We start from the raw sequence: 26,935 nt of genomic DNA, 5'->3' as shown, positions 1-26,935 counted from the left end.
GACGGCCACCATTCTGTGCATTCAGAAAGCAGCTACGCGCTTGCACCAGAACTTGCAAGGTGACTGCGCGGACTAGCACAAGTGGTGTAACGGCAAGAGAGCGCTAAAGGTTGGATACTTGTCCCAGGATTGATTTAAAGATATATACACTTAATTTCATTGCGCGTTTTCTCCTGTCAAATGATGCGTTATACATTACAGTACACGAATTACCGGGTGGTATTTGCCTACAACCGATAAATAATTTACAAATGAATTTCTTCTCTCATAGTGCTTCGGTTTCGGTTTCATTGACCGAACAAAGACTGCGACGCCAAGTTGATGTTTTGGTCACGTTATCCAAAAGAAAAAAATATAATCGCTGATATGAAGTTTGAATTGACTCTAACATTTATTGCGGTCTCTTCCAAGACCTTGAATTATGAAAAATGACCCGCCAACACTTATTTTGCCCGTTTTTTTATGCCGCATGTGACCTAAACAGCTACCACACGTTAGAGTCATCGTTCCGCTGATGAATCCGAAACCTAAACAGTGTCAAGAAGAAATTCAATTATAAATTATTTAGCGGTTATTAATATTTATCACTGGTGGCTCAAACATGAGGACGTCGTCAGTATTTACTGGGTACTACACGTTAATCTTTACGCGATTTTTGAAATATAGACTTTTTGAGTTAGCAGAGCGATTTTTTCGACATAGCATTGTGAGCGGTATAGTACATTGTAATAAAGCTAAGACTTGCTAACTAGGAGGCCGGTTAACTAATGTTAAATAGTATACTATTCAACTATTACTGTTAGTCTTCTTAATTACTGAGATGCGTGTAGCCCACCGTAAGTAGTATCCATTTATGTTTTTAGAATTTCGAGAAAGAGGTTACCATTGGCGCTGTAACGCTAGAAATTTTGGGTACACCGCGTCAAAATACATGCGCTTTTGAAAAGCTTGTACGCAAAGCAACTTCTTTAGGTAACTCGTCGAAGTAGTCAAAATTTGTTGAGCCACAGCGCTGAGGGCATCTGCATTTTCGAAATTCTAAGAACTGATAGGGAAAATATTTTCTGTAATTCAGAAGCCTAACCGCAATAGTAATAAGTTAACTCTTTAATATTAGTTAATTAGACTGCTAACTAGCACGTCCTATCTGTATTTTGATGTACTACACCACTGAAATGGTAAATCGAAAAAGCGTTCTTCTAACTCATAAACCGATATTTAAAAGAGGCAGGCGAGTGCCAGTCGCGATCCTCAAAGAGAGGACAATGAAACCGATGCTCAGCGATACGAAAAGTAAACTGTCGCAGATTCTGGCAGTTACCATGGTAATCGTAGCAGAGGGACTGAACAGTGACGCTGCACATCTGGTGGAAAGATTAGCTCAAAGAGTTCACGATAGAAGAGCAATAGGACAGCAACGGCTGATTGAGGGGTGGACACTGCAGGCTCAAACGGTGCGTAGAGGTTGGCAGGGATGTGGCGATTGAAAATCGGGAAATTAGGAAGTCAAGGATAGATAAAGGTTTGCACCTGGAAGAAACAACAAGGGTGTGTAGAACACGGTTGGGCAGAGGGTTTGCACGAAACGGCATCCACCAGTTGAAGAGTGGGAGCAGAGGTCGGCAGGCAGGCCATGCATTAGCTTTTTTAGGGACTCCACGGGGACCCTGGACGTAGGACTAGCTGGCAGCGAAGCAGGAAGCATAGTAATGTAGGTTCTGCCCAATAAAGTGGCCACTTAGAGTTCAAGGAAGAAAAATATAAAAATAAGTTTATAACAAGGATCAGATATACAAACCTAGTAAGGGTAGAAAGAGAGCGCATAGGTTAGAAACAGCACAGCACTTCACGGACGATGAATAGGCGTGTACGCTCTATGCGCGACGCAACTGAGGGATCTGGAAAATCCTCCGCTTATCAGGGGCTATGTCTTGGAAGGGTGCAGAAGAAAAGGAACGGGGAAAAAGAGGGAGGGGAAGGGGTCGGTATTCTGACCCATGAAGGACCAAACTGGCACAAATTAAATCAACTTGCAAAACAAGTCTGGGTAACAGGAATAATTACCTGCAAAAGGACATTGTTACGGGTTGTTCATTTATGGACATGTGGCAATGGTAGGCAAAAAAAAAAGGTTCTAGATAAGTGTCTCAATAACGATATGAAACAGCTGCGAAGTGCTACAGTTGTAATTGTATTCGGCGCGTCAATGGTCACGCTGATGATCTGGATGGGTGCGCAGATTATAACGGGAAGTTAATGCAAGACCTCTGCGAGCAGCGGGAATTAGCTATTATAAATGTTGAAGCTAAATGTGATAGACAGATCATGTAAGAATTCCGGAATATGCAGACGACCATTGACAACGGCCTTATCTCGCAATTAATCTGTAGCAAGCTCACAAAAGTAGAAATGGGCGACGATGGGGAGTAGTGTCTTGGAAGTGATAATAAGCGCATTAATCTGCAGATGGGCACCAGGATCGGTGCAGGAACGCAGAAAATACAAAAAAGGAGCGAGAAATGAAACGTACAAACAGCGCTGATAGCACCAAACGCTGAGGAACCAATACAGAAATGCCTAATGAAATATTGGCAGTATATACTTCTAGAGCAACTCATGAGTACGAAAATCACATGGAAAAGCGACAACCCACTGAAAAATAAACAGGATGCCAAAAAAAAGCTAGTGAAAAAGTTTAATCAAGGAGGACATAGGAAAAAAATGGCCTCACTGGTCGCAACACATTACGGAAAAGAAGTCGCTGTTATCAAAAGAGGAAAGGGGAGAATAATGGGAATCTTATATAGAAAACAACGTGATAATACTGGCCTTCGCCTAGGGCAAAGTAAAGCAGTCGACCGATCGCTGGATGGCTGAAGTTGGCGATTCAATTATAGGTGGTCAAGAAAAATTCTAGAAAATGCTTAGATGAGAGAAAATGCTTAGAGGAATACGATGCAGGTCGTAACTACATTACATCAATTATCGCAGAGTTATTTAGGAGCGAGGATAGGGTGATGTCTCCGAACGAAGTAGGAATACAGGACAGCACGCTAGAAAGAACCTTAGAATTGATTAATTTTAATTAAAGTTTAAAAAGGCTGAAGCAAATAATCTTTAATGCATATCCGGAGCGGTGTAGAAAATTATTATCAATGCGATTAATCAACTCGGTTTTAGGAGCAAGAAAACTTCGTTAAATGCATTTGAAATAGGCAACAAAAGTAAGAAAAATTGTGCACAGCAGGTGACAGAGAAAACAGAATTTCATTTCTGAAGAAAAATGACACAGGATCAACTTAAAATTCTTCAGACCGATTAAGACAGCATCAGGTATTTACAGGCTGGCAATACAGGAGGTGAAATTAAAAATTCAGACATGGATAGAAACTAATAATAAACTCAGAAACACACAATGGGTCCAGGCGGAATAAGCGCTTAAATGATAGCCAGTTTATGCTTACTGAAATAGCTAGAGCGGAAAGGAGACGTATGTATTTAGCCTTCCTGCACATAAGCGGTGGATACGTCAACGTGAACAGGGAGGTCCTGTGAAACAGAACAAGATGAATGCATCGGTCATGAGATAACTGATTTCGAGCTCGAAATTTAGTGAGATATTGAAGATGAAAGTGCATTTGAAAGAATTTTGAGGTACAAAAACGGTAAACGCAGGGTTGCCTTCAGTCACTGCTGCGGTTCATGCTTTATGTTATAAAGTGTGAAAATGAGCCTTCAAGAAAGCCGTCTAGGTTATAATTTGTCGTACAGATTAAGCAAAAATGTAATACAGCAGCGGCTTCACGGTTTATTACTCGACTATTTAATACTGTACTATTAGCAGATAGCTGGGAGGATTTGCAAACTCTGGATAAATCTTGTGGAGAAAAAACAGACGCTTTAGGGCTCACATTTTGCGCAAATATCCCAGTTATGATAATTTTTTACGATTGAACTGACCAGGCGCTTACACTAAAACGCCATGAAATGAAAATATTTGAAGAAAACGATTATTTCAGGGTATGGGAAAGGAATGATGGCTCCAGGGTTTACTCTCGGAAAGCCATTTTGTGTGGAAAGGCAAAAGTACAACCAACCCAATGTTGAGATTAATGAGAGAGCTCATAGAACATCAGTGCTGGGTGCAACGTCATAAGTAAGAACATGGCAGTATGCCCTTTTTCAAAAGGAGTTAAATTAATTGCCTCTGTAGGCTTAACCCCTCAGGAGCGAAGGAAACGAGACTACTGCTACGAGCCGACACCAGAACAGAACTGCCAGCCGTGGCTGCACGAGCCACGACCAGGTGCCGTCTTTATTCTCTTCGCAGGGTGGCGCGCGCTAGCCGGGTTGTCGGCGCCGCCCAAGAGAGGGTGCTACAGGGCCCCCCGCCTAGACTGGAAGTCGAAACGGACGGAGGGCCGGCGATGGAACTTGAGCACTAGGTCAGGCGGCGCTGGGAGTCGTTCCAGGGCGGTCTCCATGTAAGCCGGTTTAAGGCGGTCTAGACTGACGGTCTCTTCGCGGCCGTTTTGGAGGATGGTGGCGGTTTTCGGGGTGCGGCGGAGAACGCGGAAAGGTCCGTCGTAAGCCGGTGTGAGTGGAGCTCGGACAGCGTCGCGGCACACAAAAACGTGGGTCGAAGTGGCCAGGTCGGGGTGTACGAAAATGGTATGGTGGCGGGACGGACGTGGGGGAGTAGGCCGGAGGTCTTTAACGCAGTCCAGCAGGCGTTGGAGGAATTCTTGGGGCTGGGCTGGAAGCTGCTGGGATGTAAAGAAGTCGCCTGGAAGACGCAAAGCACTTCCATACACGAGCTCTGCAGCTGAGCACTGTAAGTCTTCTCGGAAGACGGCCCTTAGACCAAGCAGCACAAGGGGCAAGGAGTCGACCCAGGAGGCGCAATTGAGGCGGGTAGCGAGGGCGGCCTTCAATTGGCGGTGAAGGCGTTCCACCATGCCGTTAGCACACGGGTGATATGCAGTGGTACGGCAATGCCTGGCGCCGAGAATATTATTAAGGGAAGCAAACAGAGATGACTCAAACTGGCGTCCACGGTCGGTTGTCACAGTGCCATGACAACCAAATCGAGAAATGAAGGCGCGCGATACAGTCTCTGCGGTGATGTCAGGAATGGGGACTGCCTCCGGCCAGCGAGTGAAGCGGTCGACTATGGTCAAGATATAGCGGTAGCCTCGAGAGATGGGTAGGGGGCCCACGATGTCGAGATGAACATGGTCGAAACGACGGCCAGGGGTAGAAAGGCTTGGGAAGGTGTCTTGGTATGCCGACAGATATTGGTGGACTGACAGGGTAGGCACCGGCGCGTCCAAGCACGCACAACAGCGTTGAATCCGGGACAAACATAGCGCTGGGTGAGAAGGCGCTGAGTAGCCCGAATGACTGGATGGCATATGTCATGGAGAGAATGGAAGATAGGGCGACGTAGTGAAGCCGGAACAAAAGGGCGAGGAAAGTCCGTTGAAACATCGCACCACAAGGGCTCAGGTGAGCAAGGATGGGGCACATGCCATAATCGGAGAGAACGAGAGTTCGCTCGAAAAGCGGTGAGCTCATCGTCATTCTGCTGGGCAGAAAATGCGGCCCAGTCGACGGTGGAAGATGGAGCGTCTACCGCGACTATACGAGAGAGGGCGTCAGCGGCGGTGTTGGCTGCACCTTTCACATGCCGGATGTCGGTAGTAAACTCCGAGATATAAGCGAGCTGACGGAGTTCACGTGACATGTACTTCGAGGAGTTGGTCCGGAACACATATGCCAGCGGTTTATGATCGGTTAGCACGTGGAGCTTGCATCCTTCTACAAAATGCCGAAAGTGCTGGATAACGGAGTAGATGGCTAGGAGCTCTCGACCGAAGACGCTGTAGCGGGTCTCAGCAGGAAGTAGCTTCCGAGAGTAAAAAGACAATGGTCTCCACTCGGAGTTAATGTACTGCTGTAAGACGGCTCCGATGGCCACACTGGAGGCATCCACCATCATTCTCGTAGGGGCGTCGTTGCGCGGATGGACTAGAAGCACGGCGTTAGCGACTGCTTGCTTCGCGGCAGTAAAGGCGGCCTGGGCTTCTGATGACCAAGAGATTGCAGAGGACGGGCCAGCGGTTGACCGGAAGAGGTCGGTGAGCGGGATAAAGCGGCGGGAGAAATTCACCACCCCAGGAATTGTCGCAGGAGGCGCAGGGTTGTGGGCAGGGGGAAAATCTCGATGGTCTGGACGCGGGACGCGAGAGGGCGGATACCCACTGAGGATATGTGATGACCCAAAAACTCGAGCTCAGAGTCACCGAAAACACACTTGGAGGCATTTACAACCAGGCCGTAGTTTTGTAGACGCTTCAACAAAGCACGTAGGTCTTGCTCATGATCATGAGGTGTAGGGCTGGCGATGAGGACATCGTCAAGGTACGCGAATACACTCGGTAGGCCCCGCGTGACCTCAGCCATGAACCGCTGGAAGGTTTGAGCCGCATTGCGTAGAACAAATGGCATCCGGACGTACTCAAACAAACCAAAGGGCGTCGTGATGGCGGTCTTAGGTATGTATGTCGGCGGGTTCAATGGGAATTTCGTGATACGCCTTAACCAGGTCAACTTTGCTAAAAATGGCGCAGCCGGCGAGGCGCGATGTAAAGTCCTGGATGTGGGGCAGCAGATAGCTGTCGTGGACAGTGTTGGCATTCAACGCCCGAAAGTCGCCGCAGGGACGCCAGTCACCGGGATCACGATTGTGCACTAGATGCAGCGGAGACGCCAACGCGCTGGACGACGGGCGTATAATGCCGAGCTCCAGCATGTGGTCAAACTCACGTTTGGCGATAGCTAGACGGTCTCCAAACAAGCGGCGCGGTCCAGCAGCTGCGGGTGGACCCCGGGTGACGATGTGGTGTGTCACAGTATGTTTAGGCGCCTGAGTGAGGTTGCATGGCTTAGTGAGCTCTGGGAAATCCGCCAACACTTTTTCGAACTGAGAGGAAGGTATCAGCGTGCGAATTCCCATGGGAGCAAGGTCGGACGAGACTCCCGAGATGGAGAGATGAGTCAGACCGTCGGTAAGGCGACGATGCCGCACGCTGACGTCTAAGTCAAAGTAGGAGAGGAAGTCTGAGCCGATGATCGGGCGAACCACGTCTGGGATGAAGAAGACCCATCGAAAAATGCGGCGTAGGCCGAAGTCGAGGGTGAGAGATCGTAGCCCATACGTGGGTATAGACGAGGCGTTGGCAGCACGGAGCGACAGTCCTGATGGCTTGGAATGATCTGCCTTAGTCGGTGGAACCACGCCGATTTCCCCGCCCGTGTCGATAAGAAACCGGGTGCCGGAGAACTTGTCAGTAACGATGAACAGGTGGCTCGAATGACGGGGGGAACCACACGCCGCCGTTAGTGATCCCGGCGGGCGTTTCCAGGCCACGAACAGGGCGGTGTACCTTCGTGGCCCGGTGGCGAAAACGCCTGTGGTACCAGCAGATAGATGTAGGGCTGGGACTCCGAGCTCGACGTGAGCGCGAAAGAGCGCGATGATCAAGACGAAACGGACGGGTCTCCAGAGGTCGGCTCCGGAGTGCGGCGACTGAGGCGGCAAGCTCCTCGAGACGGGCCTCAAGGCGCGAAATCACTGGGGCTCTTGGCGGCAAACAGCAGTGACGGACGGGGAGGTGGCCTCATGAACGTTATCTGCGAGCTCAGCCAGGCGGTCGAGGGGGACGTCACCGGCCGCCGCAAGGACGAGGCGGATGGGTTGGGGAAGGCGTTGGAGGAAAAGCTCTCGAAGCAACGCTGAGTGGTTGGGGATGTCGCGCTCCCCGAGAAGCTGTTGCATGTGGCGCAGAAGCTGGGAGGGGCGCCGGTCTCCAAGGTTTTCCCCGGTAAGGAGCTGCAGGGGGCGGGTACGGTCCGACGGCATAAACCTCTCCAGCATCTTGGTTTTCAGGTGCTGATATGGTGTAGCACCCATGGAGGCGGAGAGAACGTCGGAGAGCTCACCGACAACGTCAGGAGGCAGGCTTGAGGCAACATGGTAGTAGCGCGTCGTCTCCAGCGTGATGCGGGCTAGGCAAAATTGCGCCTCAACCTGGTGGAACCAAACTTGCGGGTTCTGGGGCCAGAAAGGTGGAAGGCGAACCTGCAGCGACGAGAAGTCCTGCGGACGCGAATCCTGCTGCGTGGATGTTGCGGGATCGGTCATTGCTCGTCCTTGGTCACCAATGTAGGCTTAACGCCTCAGGAGCGAAGGAAACGAGACCACTGCTAGGAGCCGACACCAGAACAGAACTGCCAGCCGTGGCTGCACGAGCCACGACCAGGTGCCGTCTTTATTCTCTTCGTGAAAGACATAAGAGCGCAAACTGGCAACACGGACGAGGAAGGCAACAGGACGAGCGCTGCACTTTCAACAGGGTTTATTCAGGGAAGAACGTATAAATAGCCTCTGACCTTATTCATGTTCTTAATCTCAATTTGACAAACATCTACCTTTCACAGATATGCCTCAAGAAAGATCATTTCACTGTGTCGGATAATAACCGAGGTATCACTGATGCAATTGTCACCTCGTTTCTTAATATAAAAGGCTTCCACGAGCTCACGTTCGGTCTTATCTCGGCTTTTCAGTAGGACTTTGCATTCAGGCAGTCGGGGCTTGCAGACTATACGTTTCTCTTTCGAGCATGCTTGGCAGTGGCCTGGAAGATGGGCTCCTTTCTTATTCAATGAATTCTTGTGTTCAAGCGGGCGCTCATTAAGACACCGGCCGGTCTGTCCAACGTACACCTTCCCGCATGTAAGCGGGAACTCGTACACCACTACTTTCTTGCAGCCAACAAGTGGCGTTCGGTGTCTGATGGCGCACTCTTGCATTTCCTTTCTCCCAATACGTGAGCACATTCCGGCTAGTTTTCGCGGCGCTGAAAATACCACGTTGACGCCGTACTTATTGCCCACCTTCTTCAGATTAAGAGAGGTGTGGTGTACGTAGGGTACAACTTCCGGCCTTTCCAGTCTTTTTTCTTGAGGTTTGTTGTTTTCGTTGCTGCCCTTCAGCTTTTTCACCAAGGTCTGCGTCACGGAGAGAACCAGGGGAGCCGGGAAGCCTGCATTCTGCAACCTGGACAGCTGAGATGCAAAGCTGGCGTGCATGGCATGGTGGCAGGACTTCTTTAGTGCGGACGCTTTAGTGCGGACGCTAGGGTGGCGCGCGCTAGCCGGGTTGTCGGCGCCGCCCAAGAGAGGGTGCTAAAACTCATTAGTTTCATAAAAAGTGAAAATGTAAATAAATTACATTCCCAATTATTGCTCGCAAAAAGTAATGGAATCGCGTGAAATTAGTGGCGCAAAGAAATGGATTTACTTTAAATTTACTCTTTCGTTCTCATGCTTAAAAAAGCAATGTAAAGAGAGGAGAAGAAACTGCAACATCTCTCGAAGCAGACATTCCTTGGCCTTCACGTTAAATACCGTCCCAATCAACTATTGCCGCATCCTTTAGGGCCGGCCACTACAAAGAGGAGAAGACGCCAACTAAGCAATTGAGACAAGCACAGATGAACACTCGTCACTCTCGGTGCTCTCAAGACCCGAGCGGTGAACTCAACTTGCTATCCGGAGCTCTCTCCAGAAGCGGAGCTAGCCATTATTGCGCCCTTGGGCAACACAACCTTGTGGGCGTGACACTTGGGAGTGCGGCCCTCGCTATTCCAGCGGCACACAAAAAATCCTGCCAGACGTCACGTGCTTTCGAAAGGAATGCTGGGAGTGTTTGTCCGACAAAACGACCAATAGTAACGCTCGGCACTGTGGCGTCGTCTGCTGCATTGTCTGCTGCGCATGCGCAAGTGCTCCAACGCGGCCGCCAACTGGCAAGGAGGAGATGTCACGTCCGGCTTCAGGAGATGTTTTTCCTTCCTCTGTGTTCGGGGAGAAAGTTTCACGAAGCACTTGCGGTAGGCATAGGGGCACGCACTATGTCCGCTAAAATTGCTGTGTGCGGCGGTCGAGAACACCCTCAAGGTTAGCCTACTCTTAAATAAATACCTACAAAGTAGAAGGCGCGACGTGAGCCCATTTCATTCAGCTGGTAGAGCATCGTTCTCGACATGCGGAGGTAATGGGGCACGAGTCGTTGCGGCAACATGTGGTTGTTCTTTTCGTTTTCTTGCAATTACTCTAGCATTTAAAAACTATTAGAGAAAATTTTACTGGCATAAATTAGACCAGTAACAACAGACAAGCGCTTGCATTCCCGGCTTTTGTACGCGGCCTGAAAGAAAACTGCTTCCAGATACTCAGCGTAAGCAGTGTTTGAATAGTGTATGTTATTAAGAATATTACAGAATAAAAATATTGGAGGACGCCACAGAGGCGTTTTGAGAAAGAATGCTCATAGCATTCATCCATCCATTGGCACATGTACGCAGCAGTGATGGGAAGCTTGCTCTAATTAAGGGCGTCTTCTACCAAATGTCAAACTGGTCAAGAGCGCACTGAAGCGGCCAATTACCATTGCCGGACTCGGTATGGCGACGGTTGTTTCGTCCCCGTTCGCACTTTCCTGGCAACCCTGGCACGGCTGCCCGCTGGGGTCGATGAGGCTGGCATGTATTGGCATGTTGCCGGGGCTGTTTTGCTTCACGTGCACCACCGTCGAGTTATCAACGGCGGAGTCCACTTGGTAGTTACTGTCAAGCGAGCTCGTGAACTCTTCGTCGGCATCCAACAGCTGTTATGGGAAGAGATTGTCGATAAGAATTAATTGAATGCAGTCCGTCTCAGCAGTGGAAGTAGAACTTATCCATAAGTGAAGAAAAAATAAAGAAGGAAAAGAAGGTGCAGCGAAGGTTGGCATGTATTCATTCTGTACACGTGGACATGAGAAAACCGTCTCTTAGAAGCTGGGGTAAAATTTTGCCCTTTGAATTTCGAGAGAACAAAAAACTTACAAATGGCGAGCTGTATGCTCGGCATACTGCTCCTTGGCTACGGCTGTAGAAAACAATCATTACAGTATAGCGAGCTCTACCGCTGCTACAGAGACACGTCAGTGCCAGCGCAGGCGGTTCGATAGCGCCAGGTTTCCGCAGGTGGCGCAGGGGAGACCGCGCATGCGCACCGGCGGCAGTAAGCGGTAGGTTCTGTTAACTTTATTTTCTTTCAGACCAACAGAACAGAACATTTTTTTTCCAGTTAGGTTCATCTTAGATTTTGAAAAATTCGAAATTTCTCGCTTAATTCACTCTGCACAAGCAGGAAACCAGATTTTTGTTGCGCGTTATGCTTTCGGAATGTGCTCAAGACATTAGCAAACGACGGCCAGCATATGGAATTCGGCTGCGAGCAACTCATCTCCACTAGGATGCTCCATGGTGCTACAGGCGCCCGAAAGTGAGGCTACCGGAAGTAAGCGGCCTCTTCCCGGAAGTCAGCCTTTGGAAGTGCACGAAACCGGACCTCAGCATGGTCTTTCGGATTCATTTTTCGTTTCATTCATTTATTCATTTATTTCATCTTTAAAGGCCCAGCAGCATTACATAAGGATGGGGTTTACAAATGGTTTTGCATAAATGCACTCATGATGAAAACATAGGCACAATGAACGCAAAAGTGCAAGTCTAAAAACGCTAAAGCAATAAAATAAGCAGGATCAAGTGGTTAAAAACAGAGTAAGCAAAAAGCACAAAAATACAAGGAAAAATACAGGAAAAAGTACAGGGCAACAAAACGTTCACGTGTTCTGAAAATAAATTGAGTTTCGCGTGAAACGATTTCCGATCGTTGGATGAAACAATATCGTTGGGCAGGGCATTCCAATGGGTTATTGCGTCAGGAAAAAAGGAACTGTTCATTGCTGAAGTACGGCTCTTGATGCTGCCTATGGGGTGGCTGTGGCTGAGGCGACTGGAAGTCCTGGTCGGTGGTTTCAGCAGGGGGTGCTAGGACGTGGAATGGCAGAGAAAGCTGTGCAGTAGGCAAAGGCGTGAACTGATGCGGCTCGACTTAAGTCTGGGGAGGGAGATTGAGTGCAGTGATGCTACTCTTTTGTGTGTATTCAGAGGTGAAAAAACGGGCGGCGCGGTTTGGGATGGCCTCAAGTTCAGCGGTGAGGTAGGGTTGAACGGGATGGGTGATGCAAATTAAAGTTTGGGACGAACAACTGTTAGGTACGCAAGCATTTCTTCTTTTCGCCGTTCTCATCTTTTTACACGACAATGCCTACCCGTTAAGCCGTCAACTGCATGAGAAGAGCAGCAAAGTAAGTCTTCGGTAAAGACGTTAACAAAAATAACGATCCATTGCATCGCCATGGGACGACGGTAGCACAGGACAGGACGACGCTACACACAGAACGTACGGAGCCTCGTGTGCTCAGCTTTGTGTCGCCCAGTTGCGCTAGTGTTGCAAACTCTGCTCTTGATATTGATGCATTTCGTTGTCGCGCTCTAATCCCAAGTTATACCACCAATAGGGATAAATTTAAGAAAGAATGGGTGGAAACCTTCACCACGCAGCCGCTGTCGCAGTGACCTTGCATTTTACTGAATTATGCTTAGACTTAACTGGACGGAGGGCGAGGCTACTAACTGGAGAGGTGCCGACCGTGTTCTGCTGGTTTACTTTAGCGCCTCAAAAAGGTAAAACACTGCTTTTTCGACGGAGTGTATCATATACTCTTTCGTGATGTAACACTTTATGCGTGAATGGGATTTTACTCGTGATGCTTGATGCAGTTAACTTCTAACAGCGTTTGTCACCCGCCTTGCAGCCTTCGTGTATCTCTTCAGCTGTTTCTCTCGCGCTGTGCAGCTGAAACGTGACTGTGCTATGGAGTTTCGTTAAAAGTACGTCTGGAAGTATAATAACTCCTTATTTGAGATCAACACACCTGCCATCGATGAGAAGACACATCGTCCGCAGCTGACTTGAAACTGAAACTGCGGCAGCTCTAAAACTAGCGGCTCTTCGAGTGTCAGAATTTCTGCGCCATCGACCGCTTTTTCTTTGCTACAATAAATTTCGGCTTTAAGATTACCTAGCCTCATCGTCATTCCGCTACTTCTCCTTACGCTCGGAAGACAAACATTTAAGAACATAGTGTTCATTGCCCGTACTCATCTATTCATTTCTTCGGTTTGTCTGAAATTACAAGGTTCCCAAACAATCCTCACATTTCGTGCATTGAGCTTGCCTATTCGTTTGAAATTATACCGTAGATATTACACGTGAACAACGGGAAAAACTATAGACGGAAGGGCGAAAGAAGCGACTTTCTGCAATGAAACACACAGCAGACACCGGCCTGCCGGGACATGCTGCAAAACTTCCGGTGGCTGCCCCACGCCCAGATCGGGTGGTGGTGGTGGTGGTTACAACTTTTCTGCCAGAAGATGAAAGGGAATAGTTGGGGCTGGGACGAGTCCAGGGTTGCCTCCAGTCGGGGGTGACCGCTTGAGGTCGTTTGACGAGGGCCAGTGGCGTTGTCGTTCTTCAACTGTCCAAGAGCTTGTCCCACTCCTCCGTCAAGGGAGCTGGCAAGAGTGTCGTCGGAGGGGTTTGCTGGCGCGTTCCCACAAAATGTGGCCGTGGGTGGCGTGCGTCCAGCCACCGCAGTGCGGGCATGGAGGGACATATTCCCCGTTTGTGATTGAACATAATCAGTAGGTGCTAAGAATTGCCTTTGTTTGTAGGTGTCTCAGTCGTGTCTCGCTTCCTTTCCAGGTCGGGGCGAGGGCGGAAAGCGGGAATGCGGCATCCAGCCACCTAGTGGAGGCCAGTGGTGCGAGCAGCGGAACGGTCGCTTTACATCACGTGTAGAGCTCATACTAAGTGAGGCGTAAAAGAGCTCGAGTATAATCGCTCCCTGTCCATGTAGTCGCTATAGCCGGTTCCAGCAGCCGGAAGGAAAGTGAGTGAATGAACAGCTTTTGAACAGTTTTACTCACGCGTACCAAAAACGCTTTGTGCGCGTGGAACTCTTACGAGTTAGGAGTTCGCAAGCGCAGTGCGCAGCGGGTCTACGTGGGTCTCTTGGACGTAGTTGGGATTTCGAATCTTGCGAGTGTGCCTTGCAAGCGTAGAGGGCTCTGCGCGCGATGATCTTGCATGATATCTAACAAGGAAGAGCGCTTAATGCAAGACGACAGCCGAAAGCCGCTGATAGGATGCCTTCGGCAGCTCCGTGTATTGATATTCAAAACATTCCGAATTGGCTTCGTTGCGACACGTAAAGGAATGCAAACCCGTCGAGGCAGGCACGCGAGATGCAGTTGAGGTGGACGGACATTGCAGTGCGCATTTAAGAATAGTAATAGTGTTCAGCATCCGCACCCACCGCACGGACCTGCAGCTCTTCTGGCCGAAGCGCATCGTTGGAGGACTTGGAGCGTACGTTGGAGGTTGAGGCACTTGCAGGACACGCTGCACGAAGGCGTACGCGGGAGAGAGCTTCGGCAGCACAGCCGAATTAGGCCCAGAATGACGCCAGGTAACGGTTACACGAGTCACGAGGCGAGACATGCCCAGCTAATCTGAACAAAATCATTTTTGAGCGGCAAATCTTTGCAGAACGCAATTGTTTCATAAAATGCAAGATTTCTTTATAACAATCAAAATACACGCAGACATTTTTACTATTGTCAAAAGAGATCCCCATTGGTTTTCTCAAGCAGTCTGAACTTTTCTATGCGATCGATGGAAGCACTTTGAAAGAAAGATTTGGCTACGTATCCGAAGAATGAACCGTTTCTTCGAATATTTCCATAACGGTATATTACAATTCTGCAAATTTCAAAAATTTCCCCTAAAAAGTTGCACTTGGATGGCACGGAGAAACGTACGCGAGCAGTACATATTGAGCAGAATACGTCCACATATTCGCTTTTTGTGTACGTCACGTATGTGTAACTAAAAGCGTTTCAGAGCAGGTGCGGATTGGGCCCGCAGAGTTCTCCCGTTCGCGTGGGTGAAGTCTCTACGAACGTTTACTACAACTGTATTGTACTGTGATTCTTCATGGTCTTGCGTGAAACCCTCTACTTGTGACGGACGTCGCCGCCGTTTGTCTGGCGAAATCGAAGCCACAACGGAATTAAATTTAATCCTAAATCGTTTGCCAAGTGCAGCCTTATTTCACATCTCAGTGCATGGCTAGTGCTTTACGCACCATTCCGAGGAAATAACCCGGCACGAAAAATTTCCTGTCGGTTCACGTTTAAGGGAGAAAAAGAGCGAGTTGCTTTGGGAGAATGCACGAGGTTTTTGAAAGGGTCAATGACCGCCAAAAGGTTTTGCTCACCCTCGTGCTTCTTGAAACGTTCAGCTCAAGCGGCACGCGCTGCTGTAGGTCTTCGTCCTCCTGTGCTTCGTCGAAGGTCACCTCGATTCGCTTGGACATGTCCGGCATTGGCAGGCTGGAATAAGTAAACAATTCGCATTCGTTCTTTCCTTCGTTCGCTCGCATAGGTCGCTGAATAATTTGTACAGATTCTATATTCATTAACCTCCAAAGAATAAAAACAACTGCCAATTTCGGGCAGGCACGTGTAAGAAATACGTTTTAATCGCCATTGAACTCGCGTCTGGATTGGTAGTTTCTTTCGCACTGAAGGCTCTATTTTAACTTTCCGCGAATATCTACTGCAAGTCTGCAGGTAGTGCTAGGAAACGGGTATCGCTGAATAAAGAATTTTGTTTGTATCGGCGCTGAATTTTCAAACCACTTAAGGGATCATAATTCAAGAAAAAGTTTTCTTAAAGAGATCTTTGGTGTACGCCGCTCGATTGCGTTGGTGGGGAAAAGTAGGTTATGTCTTATTCGAGACCACTTCACTCAGCTATGTCATTCAGATTTCGTGTTGTATTCGAGCTCTTAAAGGAGCTCACTCGCCGAGTGCGCAGCCAGTCGTTGCGGTGCCGCGCGTACACAGCAGCTGGACCAATCGGAAAGCCACGTGCGGCGCGCGTGCTCACATGTGGCCGTTCAGATCATCGGCTTGCAAGTGCTTGCTCGCCGAGCGACAGTCCATTGGGGCCAGCGCTGCTATTCCGAAGTTAAGTAAAAAGCCGAGTCCGAAGACACGCGCCCTGGCTGGCTACCATACCCACAGAGTAGCGTCGACGTTCAGGTGCTAAGTGCCGCCAATTTTCACCGAAGCGGGAGGCGCGAAACAACAGCGCCTACAGCAGGTACACAGAGAGGGCGGCATCGATGCGCAGCGAAGGCTGAGTAAGAAGGGCGCCTAGAAGAGATGCGGAAGTCGCTCGACAATGCCGTGGTCGCGAAACCACCGATCAACACGAGGGTGGGTTCGAAGAGAGGCGTGAGGTCAGGCGTCGGCATGTGTCAGGAGAATCATTACAGTGGTGTCGATGCCTGCTATGCACAGCACTTCACGCAGAACGAGCTCGGAGTTTATTACAGCGTGTGCGAAAGATGGAGTTTACGTCGGGCCTCAGTTGTGTCCACGGTCTGTGCGATGAGATACTCTCACTATGCCGTGTTCAAAATGAGTCGCTTCAGGAGGTCATGAACACAGGTACGACTCTTCACCAAATCTTATCATATCCAGTGTTCATGCAGCTTCTCCTCCCACAGGACGATAGAGCTACGTTATCGCAGCAGCCGATCCCGCCTCTTGCGGAACTGCGACACACTCTCGCTCTGTGCATTGCACGTCATTGTTCACCAAATTCCATCTGCGGCGCGAACAGATCAGACCAGCTTATAACCCCTATCAGAGCTAAACCAGAATCTATTATCGACGTCGGGTGTGCCGACGACCCTGCGAAGCAAAACCTTCAGCCAACCAGGCTAAACACGCGCCTTCGCACTTATGCTCGGTTTAGCTACAGGTTAAAACCCTAGCACTTTTTCTTGCCAAAGTCATGAGCTTAAAATGACAGTGAGGGCGCGTGGAATTTGGTATGTATCTTTGTACTAATCAACGCGTTCAAAAGCCAAACATGCTATTCACTTAAAGTAAGCTTAAACAAAGCACTAAAGTTATAGAAATACCACAATATTGGTACGTAAACCGCGGTTCATCGACAGAGTTGGATGGGTGCGAATACCATTGGGCTCAGTTACATCGTGATTCAATCCAAAATCCTTTTAAAACTGTGTTCATGGAGTTCTTTGCCGGGCAGACGTCATAGTCAGGAAAATTTTAAAAGAATTTTTTTGACCAATAAACACGTCTTTCGCAACAGGATAAATATCAAAATTCAAGAAAGAGGCATAAAAGCGATTTTTACTAAGGATCAATCTGGACGGAATTGCTGTTAATGCTATTTAAGGTCTCAGACTAGCAATGTTAAATTTCTTTCGATTTTCCTTGCTTCAGGCAAATATCTCCAGCCGAGCAGCCCTAGTAAAGGCACTAAATTAGTAGTGTAAGTGGCTCCCAGCTTTGTTTAACTATGCGCTCATATACTCTTCGAATTCTTTGTTCTTGTTAGTTGCACACTATAGTTGGATGCAACTTTAATAAACCTGCAGTTTTTAACACTGAGCTCGGTCCGCGGCGTACTGTATCACTCGCCAGCCAGTAACAAAATAAAACTAAATCATTTAATGTTTGACTTTATTAAACAACCCAAATGTCAAAATTCTAAAACATAAGTTTTTCTCTTGATTGGCTTCTTGTTAAGGTGACAGGAGAAGTTCCGAAAACGGATCACGTTTTTATCGTGGAGGAATATTGTGCGCCCGTGCTAGATGTGGGCGGAGCTTCACTGCAGACTTTCATTGTATCCGACTATAGGAGTGCCGTTTAAGTCTTGTCTTCCCATGAGGCTGTTTATTCCAGATTTGTTTTGTTAATCAGCATACTTGCTGATTCTCAACATTGTCTGAACTTGCACTGCTTCGGTCACGAGTCCGTATGTCATGAAAAATTGAATATTTGTTTTTAAGGAAAGGAAATTGCGCAGTATTTCTCTTACATCTTGGCTCCCAACCAAACTGCGCCGCCGTAATAATAATAATAATAATTGGTTTTTGGGGAAAGGAAATGACGCAGTATCTGTCTCATATATCGTTGGACATCTGAACCGCGCCGTAAGGGAAGAGATAAAGGAGGGAGTGAAAGAAGAAAGGAATAGGTGCCGTAGTGGAGGGCTCCGGAATAATTTCGACCACCTGGGGATCTTTAACGTGCGCTGACGTCGCACAGCACACTGGCGCCTTAGCGTTTTTCCTCCATAAAAACGCAGCCACCGCGCCGCCGTAAGGAAAGGGATAAAAGTGGGACTGAGAGAAGAAAGGAAGAGGTGCCTTGTGGAGGGTTCCGGAATAATTTCTACCACCTAGGGATCTTTGTGCGAAAAAAAATGTGCGAATCTTGGCACTCATATATTTTTCAATTGTTTGTGTTAGTTACACACTAGGAGTGCAATTTAACAGCCTTGTCTTCCTATGAGGCTGTTTTGCACTATAGCTTTGTTTTGTTAATCAGCTTACATGCTGTCTGTCAACACGATGTGAACTTGCGCTGTTCCGGGCACGAGTCCCCGTGTCTCCCTTCATTCGTTTCGTTTTCGAATCACCACGAATGTATTACATGGCGAGTTGTCAGCGCAGTAGTTTAGAAATAACCCTACTCTCCCTACCATGTTTTTAAGATGCTTGGTAGTTTACTCCAGTTATTGGCTTTTGTACACCAAAGCATGTAGGTATATTTCTCAAACACAAACTAGTCAGTGCAAAAAAAAATATCCCGAATCTTTCGCGGCACACTATATAAAATATTAAAAGCTTTTAAAACTATAAATATGAATATGTATTAAAAGCTATTAAATCATAAAAACTATTAAAAGGTCAAGAAGATTCTTTGACAACATAGCGAATTGGCGGCAACGCCAGCTCACTCAGTCTTTTAACCCAAAGCGCACTAAAATTTATTCGATTGGGAAACAAGCCATGCAGTAATTTAGTGCGCGAATGAATTTGGAATCTCTTTTTTTCTCCTCTAGGTGATGCTGTGATTTAAACATTTCTCAGTCTATTTGAACTTGTTTAAAGCTCTGAAACATGTGTCAGGTAAGTTTTTACACCTGGGTGACTTTTATTATTAAAACCATTGATTTTAATCCATGAAAAGATATAAACATTATAAATAAGTTTTTCTTTTTATAGGAATAACGTCGCTGGAACAAAACAGTGCGTAAACACCAATACTGAAGTTTCTGTACCCGTCACCACGTTTCTAAATTTTACAACTAGCCTTGGAACCTTCCACAATAGCTTCTCTGAGGTGCGCAATGTTTCTGCAGACCCATCACGGCTTTTTTTGAATCACGGTGGGAACGTTGGGTGCAGGTGAGGATATTATTGCTATTATTCAGATAGTTCACTACTACGAGAAGTCCCAGTGATATTACTTATAAGCTGCAGCTGCTGTTACTACACCACTCACTTCTTGAAGTCCTCGTGTTTGCTGATAACATCCGAAGTCGAGCGCTGATCGCAGTACTCGTTCTGCTTGTTCGGGGCGTACGGGATGTGGCGGCAGGGTCCTTTCCGGCTGTCACTGAACTGGCTAACCTGCAACGGCGGAGAATGCGTTGATGCACAGCAGCGTGGGGTGCGATGTTTCAAAGGAGAGGAGGAGGAGGAGGAGGAGGAGGAGGAGGAGGAGGAGGAGGAGGAGGAGGAGGAGGAGGAGGAGGTAGAACTTTATGACCTCGAGGACTCGGGCAGCGGAATTGAACCTTATTTATTCAATAGCGGGAAGCAATAATCGCAGCGAGATAAAGACAAAGACGGAAAGAAAAGTAGGTAGGTTAACATGTAAAAGAGCAAGAGACTAAGGAGGTGCGTGTGGCATATATTCACAATTTATCAGGCAGGCCAGACTCCCTCAGGAATCGATACAGCATTTTGTATCACTGGCACGCACACAATAAGAAAGTACAAGCAGACACCTAATTCCATTATGAGTAAGCAGCGTTTGGTGCCTTTACCGGAAGTGACACAATTTCCATCGTGCTGATATAACTTCGTCTGGTAAGAAACATTTTTTCTTCGCCGTCATCTGCAGCGCTTTTAGTTTTTAACACGTCTTACTTTCCTTCCAGCCATTGGGAAGTCCTCCGTCCGCAGACGTCCCATCCCTGGAGACAATAGGCGAATTTTATGACTGATAACGCATTCCGGCGCCTTGGGCTTCACTAATATCACTAATATATGAATTCGGGCGGGAGTTCAGTCCACTCTCATAAATACAGGTTGCCTCGCACAAACTGCAGTTCGATCACGAAAGAGTGCAAGAAAAATGGCTGACCTACCGCCTTGTACTATATGTATATTTTGACACCATAATCACCCTTTTCTTGAAAGCAACCAGCGCTGCATATTTAGACGAATACACATAAAGGCATGACAGGACGGGCGCGGTGTATCAGTCTAAATATGCAGTGATGTTTAATTTCAAGAAAAGAAAAATCCATCACCAACTAGCCGTGCGAATAGTTTTATTAAATGGTTGACCCGCAGCCCTCTTACCCGCTGGCCCCTGGCTTGCTCTGCTTCACACACTAAACCAGCTTTTGTTAACTATCAGCCCCTTCAAACCGTCCGGATGATGCCACACTTCCTCACCAGAGTAACCGAATACTTCTTACATTGGTGACGTAGGGCATAAACATGATGGAAGACTGGATGGGGTCATGTTCCAACTTCTTGATGATGACTTTGCAGTTGCGATGCAAGCGGCACTTTTTGTTAATTGAGCAGAGTCTTCCTTCTGCGGTTCTCGGGCTGAAAACAATTCGGCTCGAGCAAGCGTTCAGCCGTACCTGAGAAAATAATTCGCGCGCACATATACGAAGTGATGAGCACATCTGGTACGTCAACGATTCAATGCAAATAAAAACATTGGTGTTGGTTGTTTTTTTTGCTATTCCCCTTATTAGCCATCAACAAATAATGTACAGCTCTGCTGATACTGATTTCGTTAGAACGGCTCCATGGCCAAATAATTCGCTAAACTCTTTCGATTGTTGGCAGGGTTTATTTTCATTAGATTGTATTCAACCCACACAGTTGATATCCCGCGTTTATGGCTATGCCATATAGGCTATTAAGTTTTACTGATCTGACTTACAACTGAACTCGTTCTTCACTGCGACTAAACATCCGTGAACTGTTTTCGTGGCCGTTATCAACGACCCCATTTCGAGCTTGCCAGCTGCACTGCCATCATCATTATCATCAGCAGTAACCTGAATACGCCCTGTGCTGCTGCTAGTGTTAAAGCTAAGAGGGATTAGAAATGATTCTTTTCATATAGACTATATTTACATTCCATAGAGTAGATTCCAACGCCCTTTCTCAAGGCATTATGCGTTGCTTCATGTCACAAGCTTTTTCCCCTGACTCACGTCTGGAGAAAACGTTGCAAGAAAACTTGCGAAGTGCACTTTTCATCACCGTTGCTGCTAAAGGGTACTAGAAGCACTCAAACTGAGTCATTATAGGGAGCTATCGACGCAAAAATTCTCGCTCCTTGAGTGGCGGCCACGAGGGCCGACGCCCCGGTGCTCTTCAAACTCTTGAAAACCTCTTGATCCGCTAATACAGATTGCGGTGCTTCAAGCGAACGACTAATGCTCCTGTATAGGCTATAGAAATGCTAGAGAGCTCTAAAGCCTTTGTTAGACAGGACTTCTCTAAGCGTCGTTGGGTTTTATTTACGGCGTTAAAACTTATCCCTGGCTTGCGATCCAAAACACGAAGCGATGGTTGTGACAACCGACGAAACCTGCACGCCCACATCATCAAATGTGCCATCGAGGAATGAAATTCCAGCCGCACTACGACCTGTTACATGCAGCCGGTGTTAGCAAGGTCTAAGCGTTGGCTACTAAATGTTTAGGCTGAGTCTCAACGGCTCTATAGTTGTTGTGAACGCGATCATTTTTAAATAAAGTTTGTCTGGTTCTGTTCGTAACATTCAAGGTTCGTAATAATGAAGGCGCCATTCGAGCACCGAAACCTAGATCCAACCCTTAGGGATTAGCATCGTCCTTCGCAAAAGAAATCATGAACATACACTAGGGACCTCTGCTCTTCACATACGTAAAACGCCTAAGTCAAGCCACGGAGAAAAATGGCCGTCTGCTGCCTGCTGGGTGCGGGCAATTTTAGCCGCCTTTCAAGAATTAGAGAACGGTGTACGTCACAGAACATTGAGTTTTGATTTCAACTCTTGGTAGACCGCACTGTCTCCTTGTATATGCATAGTTATTTTCTAGATACTCTTAATATCTCCTTGTAATGTGTTTTTTAAAACTCTCTGCCGGAAACTGTCCATCCCTTCCATCTTTTCTCGTGTCGTGTAATGTTTCCCGTGCGGCTCACCGTGTTGTTGTAGCAGAAGGTCAGGGGGTATCTGCTGTCGTTGAGGCTGCCGTAGTCGTCGAACACGCCGTACCTGAAGTGGGCCCACTCGTGCACGAACACGTACGCTGGGAAGGTGGGTCTTTATTAAACGCACTTTTAAGTGTGAAATGCCTTTAGCATCCCGCTGTCTGCGCCGCGGGTGGCCTTGGTGCCAGAATAGAGCAGAACACAGAGCCGAACCTAAACTAATGCCGGTGTTACCTCTTTCATTTCACTTCTTCAAACCGCCCGCTATCCTTTATTTCCGCTGCCAAAGCTCAGGTGCCGCCGCCGTAGTCATGGCATATGCAGGGGTTAGCAAAAATCTTTTACCTTCCTTTTTGTTTTTATTTTACATTAGGCACTAATACTACTACTACACCGGCGAAACTGTCGGTTCACGCGCCCCTGGTGCCTACGTGCTGCACGGCCACGGGAGCTGCGCATGCGTCAACAACAGCGTCGTTATTGCCTCTTGATGCTAAAAGCCAGCGTCGGCCCGGAGGAAGTTCTGCCCTGCAGTCCGATAGGCGCACACGCAATCCTGGTGGCAATTGATGAACGAGGCAAGCGGCTGCGAGTGAGGCGGCAGTCCCTCGAGAGTTGCCGTCATTACGGAATACGTGTGCATGCGTCACAGATACCCGTTGCGCCATAATTAGCACGGCCAGTAATCAGCTGTAGTTAATCAGGTCCCGGTATATAAGCCAATTTTTAACAAATTTTTCTTATGAGAAAAATTCTCGCTTCCTTGCCGTATTCTGGAGAGGAAAAGAGACGACACCTGATGGCCTGCCGGCTGTGCTGCACACTCTCATAGCACACATCCTGTAGCACTATTCGAAATATTTCACGGTGGGGCATTGCACCCGCTGCAGCAGCCTCGTGCTTTCCAGCCACTTTCCGTTGTGCTTTATATTGAGTGGCGCGTCGCACTCTGTCTCGACCGCTGTACCGTTCCTTTCGCCGCATCGCTCCGCGCATCAATTCACCGTTTTCTGCTGTTCTGTTTGCTCCGCCCAGCGCTCCTTTTTTTTTCCAGCCCGTTTGCAAGCGAACTGTTCCTCGCAGTGTAGCACTCGTTCCGGCGGCATGACGGCTGTATCCCGACAGCAGCTTCCTACTCTGTCCGACTGCACGAACACAAGAGCGCGCCACGAGAAACGCATCGGCGACCCGCCTCCTGTAAGCAGAGCTGTACGCTGGCCAAGGCCACACGACAAAGGCAGACCCGCACAATGCGCGAACTCTCTCCCCTCTCTCCCTACCACCATGGTAACGTCGTTTTCACTCTTCCTTCTTCAAACCTGTCCCTCTCGCAAGCCCCGGATGCTGCGAAGGCGATCATACGTGCTTCCGCTGGTCTTCCTCGGTAATAAAAGCTATCGCCGTAAAGAACTTAAAGCGAAATTATCGTGCAGAAAACAACTTCATTTACCTGGGTTAATAAACCTCTTAGCCGTAGAGTTGGTAAATGTGGCCAGAAATCCGGGAGTGAGGTGGATGAACTCCCCCGGCTCGCCGCACAGCTTCACCTGTGTTGTGAACGGCCTGTCTTCGTACGGCGGCGTGGGCATGTCGATAAGCACGTCGCTCTTTTCGTAGGCGCTGGACGACGGTGCCCAGGAGCTATTTCTCTTCGGCCACGTATTGGGAACCTCGATGATGACGTGTTTGAAGTACACTCGTCCATTGGTAGCCTTGTGAAGGAGCTCTGTTGACGATCCGAACAGTGCCTGCACATTTTCATCGTTCGCACAATCTGTACTCATTGCGCCGCAAGAAATTCAACTTTAGTTTGTCCGCTTTTGCTAAGCATATAGCCTGTTACTGTGCTTCGCTTTATTGGGGATGCCTCTGAATAATCCTTATCTTTGCTACTTTATTTTTATCTATCACTCGCTTTTGAACCTAGGGTGCGTGGCTTGTAGCCCATATTAGCTCGACCAGTATTCTTGAGGAAGTGACAACCCGCTGGCGACGTTGGCTTCGGGAGGCTCAATACAGATGGGCTGTGCACAAGCTGACAGGGGGGACCTGCCCCCGTGATATACATGGGCGGAGGCCGCCTATTCTCGTTAACGGGACATAAAACACGTCCACCGTCTTTCATTGCTCAGCACTGCGCCGTAACGCAGCGCAGACGTTCCACCGGGAAGAAAGGCTGCTTGCTGTTGCGGTTTACAATGTAGATGACTAAGTGATATATCCCGACTTGTCGGAACGATGAGGCTGGAGGCTCCATTGTGCCAGCTACTGGAAAGCTGCAGCGACTAGATTGAGCATATCCACACCCGTAGTGCCTTTTGTGCAGCTGTCGTGTGAACGCTGTAAAGCAGCGCACGCATGGTGTTGACGAAAGTCCTCAGCTTTGCAATTACCTGCATGTGTCAAACTTGCACTGGTGCCAGGGCTAGGGTTCAAACAACAGCAGGCTCAGTCCACTAGGTGAGTACGACTGTTTCATCACTAAGGATGTGCACTATTTGGGGAGCGACATCCAAATAACCTGCCGATCCCGACCTTGGACCAGAGTTGGTCCTTGTGCTTGATTAGCGACAGACTAGGTACTTTGAATGCGCAATACCTGTTCGTTCACGGTGGGCGTGGGTGCCTCCGGCCAAGACCCGTCTGCGACAACCGTCCTTGCATCACTACTCACATGGCCCCCGTTGTTTAGGGAGGTATGCAGAGGGCGAGGACAAGTTTCACGAATTCCTGGACCATCCTTCTCAATGGCCACTACACTTCTAGAAGACCTTTTACGAGATAGACGACTTCACCGCAACTTAGCAGCGTCCCCTCTGGGTGTGGAATCGTGTCTTTTCATTTCTTGTGTCGCTCGCTCCTTTCAGGCTCAGTAATGACCGCCGCGGCAAATGGCTGTCTTTTGGACTTCCGCCAGGCAAGCATCGCCTTTGTGTGGCTGAGAATACAGAGGTTACGTTGGACTAAAGAACAACATCTGCCCTGCCGTCGTGGCCGAGAATGCAAAAAACATTGTACGACCATAAAAAGAAAGAAATATAAAGGAGAATGCAGTGGGCACATTGGAATGCAATCCCCCTGGAAAGTCAACATGATGCACATTGTCTCCCCAAGGATATGAGGTTGCAATAGTAACCCGATGTCAGTAGCTCCTCGAAATAAAATTTTCAGGTTAGTCGCATATGGTGTTGGCGGCTGCGCGTCAATCCCACCCCTTCCGCCAGTGTCGTAGACTCAGGGGTCCTTGCGAGTTTTGACTCGTTCATTTCCGCAGGTCCCCGCTTCGAAGGACGATGTCGGACTCCGTTAAGAAGCAAACTGTACCGTAGTTTATTTTTACATATTTACAGTCGAGAAAGGAGTGTGTCGATAACTAATCAGCACCCTGTTAAATAGCCTTAGCATTACCCTGATCCCTGACTTGTGGAATAAGGTTAGGAGAATGATGTCCCATCAAGTGAACAGATGTAAGACGAAAAGCGGGAAAAGAACACACGGACGCAGAAAAAGACTAAGGAGAAGCGCTAGCTTCCAACTCTGTCTTTCTTTGCGTATGTTTTTTTTCGCGCTTTTCGTCTTACATCGATACACTTGTTTGGACATCATTCTCCTAACCTTATTCCACCAACTAGCCCGCACCCACACCTTACTAATTGAACAGATGAAGACACTGGTGGTGCCGCCCGGGTCAGGTGGCGGTTCTGATGGCTTTCTCGCAGCTCGGTCGATAGAAAGTTGAAAACAAAGTCCTCGATCACTGTCGTGCTGTTGTCACCACAGCTACAAGGTCACTGCCTTCGTGAGAAAAGAATGGCAGGCCGATTCCCAGCAGGTGGACAGGGACAAAGACGGATCGAACACTGGGGTGCGATCTTCACCATTGTGGAGGGTTTGGTGTCACGGTGGAAACGTAATGTCCAGACCTTTCCCAGCAGGTGCATTAACGACCTTGTAATCCGCCGCCTGTGGTACGAAACGCGGGAACTCAGTCGAGATGCCCAGTGTGACCGTTGCAAGCACCACTCCGTCCGGCGACCAGAGGACAGAATCGGCCACCTGACGCCGCCACTGTCACCGCTGCTTCCGTGAACGCCAGACCTCACAGCTGCGTTTCATCCCAATGACTCATGCGAGTTCACGTTGGTTTTGTAGCAACACTCCCCAGGCACGAATTCACCGATCTTGACAACGGCAATTTCGACGTCGAAAATGGTGCCTGCCGTAGCGCAGCTGCCCAGGAGGACATGCCATGAACGGACACTGATGCCGCCGACCATTTTGATTATGCTCAAACTTTCAAGCACGATACGGTCCGTGACATCAATGGCAACAGCATTCCCATAACGATTCACACTCACGTCTTTGATTGACCCCGGGACCGAGCCCCTAGGAACCTAAACGTGGCTTGCCTGTTGATGTGGTTAATATTGTCGGTGGGGGTCTCTGGCACAATTAGAACAGTATGAGCCGATTTTACTTGCTTCGCGGTGATGAGGGACTCACTCGACACCGAAGAGTCCTCACCTTAACGCAGTCTCCGTTTTTCCTTCTTGCTAA

General features: G+C 48.3%; 1 protein-coding gene across 1 annotated transcript in view; it reads right to left on the bottom strand.

Moving 5' to 3' along the window:
* LOC144108107 (calcium-activated chloride channel regulator 1-like) overlaps window positions 1-23,972 on the bottom strand; it is a 51,396-nt gene extending 27,424 nt beyond the window's left edge. The window contains exons 1-6 of the mRNA XM_077641388.1: window positions 23,829-23,972; window positions 22,370-22,476; window positions 20,632-20,805; window positions 19,425-19,552; window positions 15,305-15,419; window positions 10,517-10,735 (exon numbers count right to left, since the gene is read on the bottom strand). Coding sequence (XP_077497514.1) covers window positions 10,517-10,735; window positions 15,305-15,419; window positions 19,425-19,552; window positions 20,632-20,805; window positions 22,370-22,476; window positions 23,829-23,967 — 882 coding nt within the window. The 5' untranslated portion in view covers window positions 23,968-23,972. The remainder of the gene's footprint in view (window positions 1-10,516; window positions 10,736-15,304; window positions 15,420-19,424; window positions 19,553-20,631; window positions 20,806-22,369; window positions 22,477-23,828) is intronic.
* Between the last annotated feature and the right edge of the window lie 2,963 nt (window positions 23,973-26,935).

This window comes from Amblyomma americanum, chromosome 10 (assembly GCF_052857255.1).
Source record: "Amblyomma americanum isolate KBUSLIRL-KWMA chromosome 10, ASM5285725v1, whole genome shotgun sequence".
NCBI lineage: Eukaryota > Metazoa > Arthropoda > Arachnida > Ixodida > Ixodidae > Amblyomma > Amblyomma americanum.
This window is presented reverse-complemented; position numbering and strand designations above follow the sequence as displayed.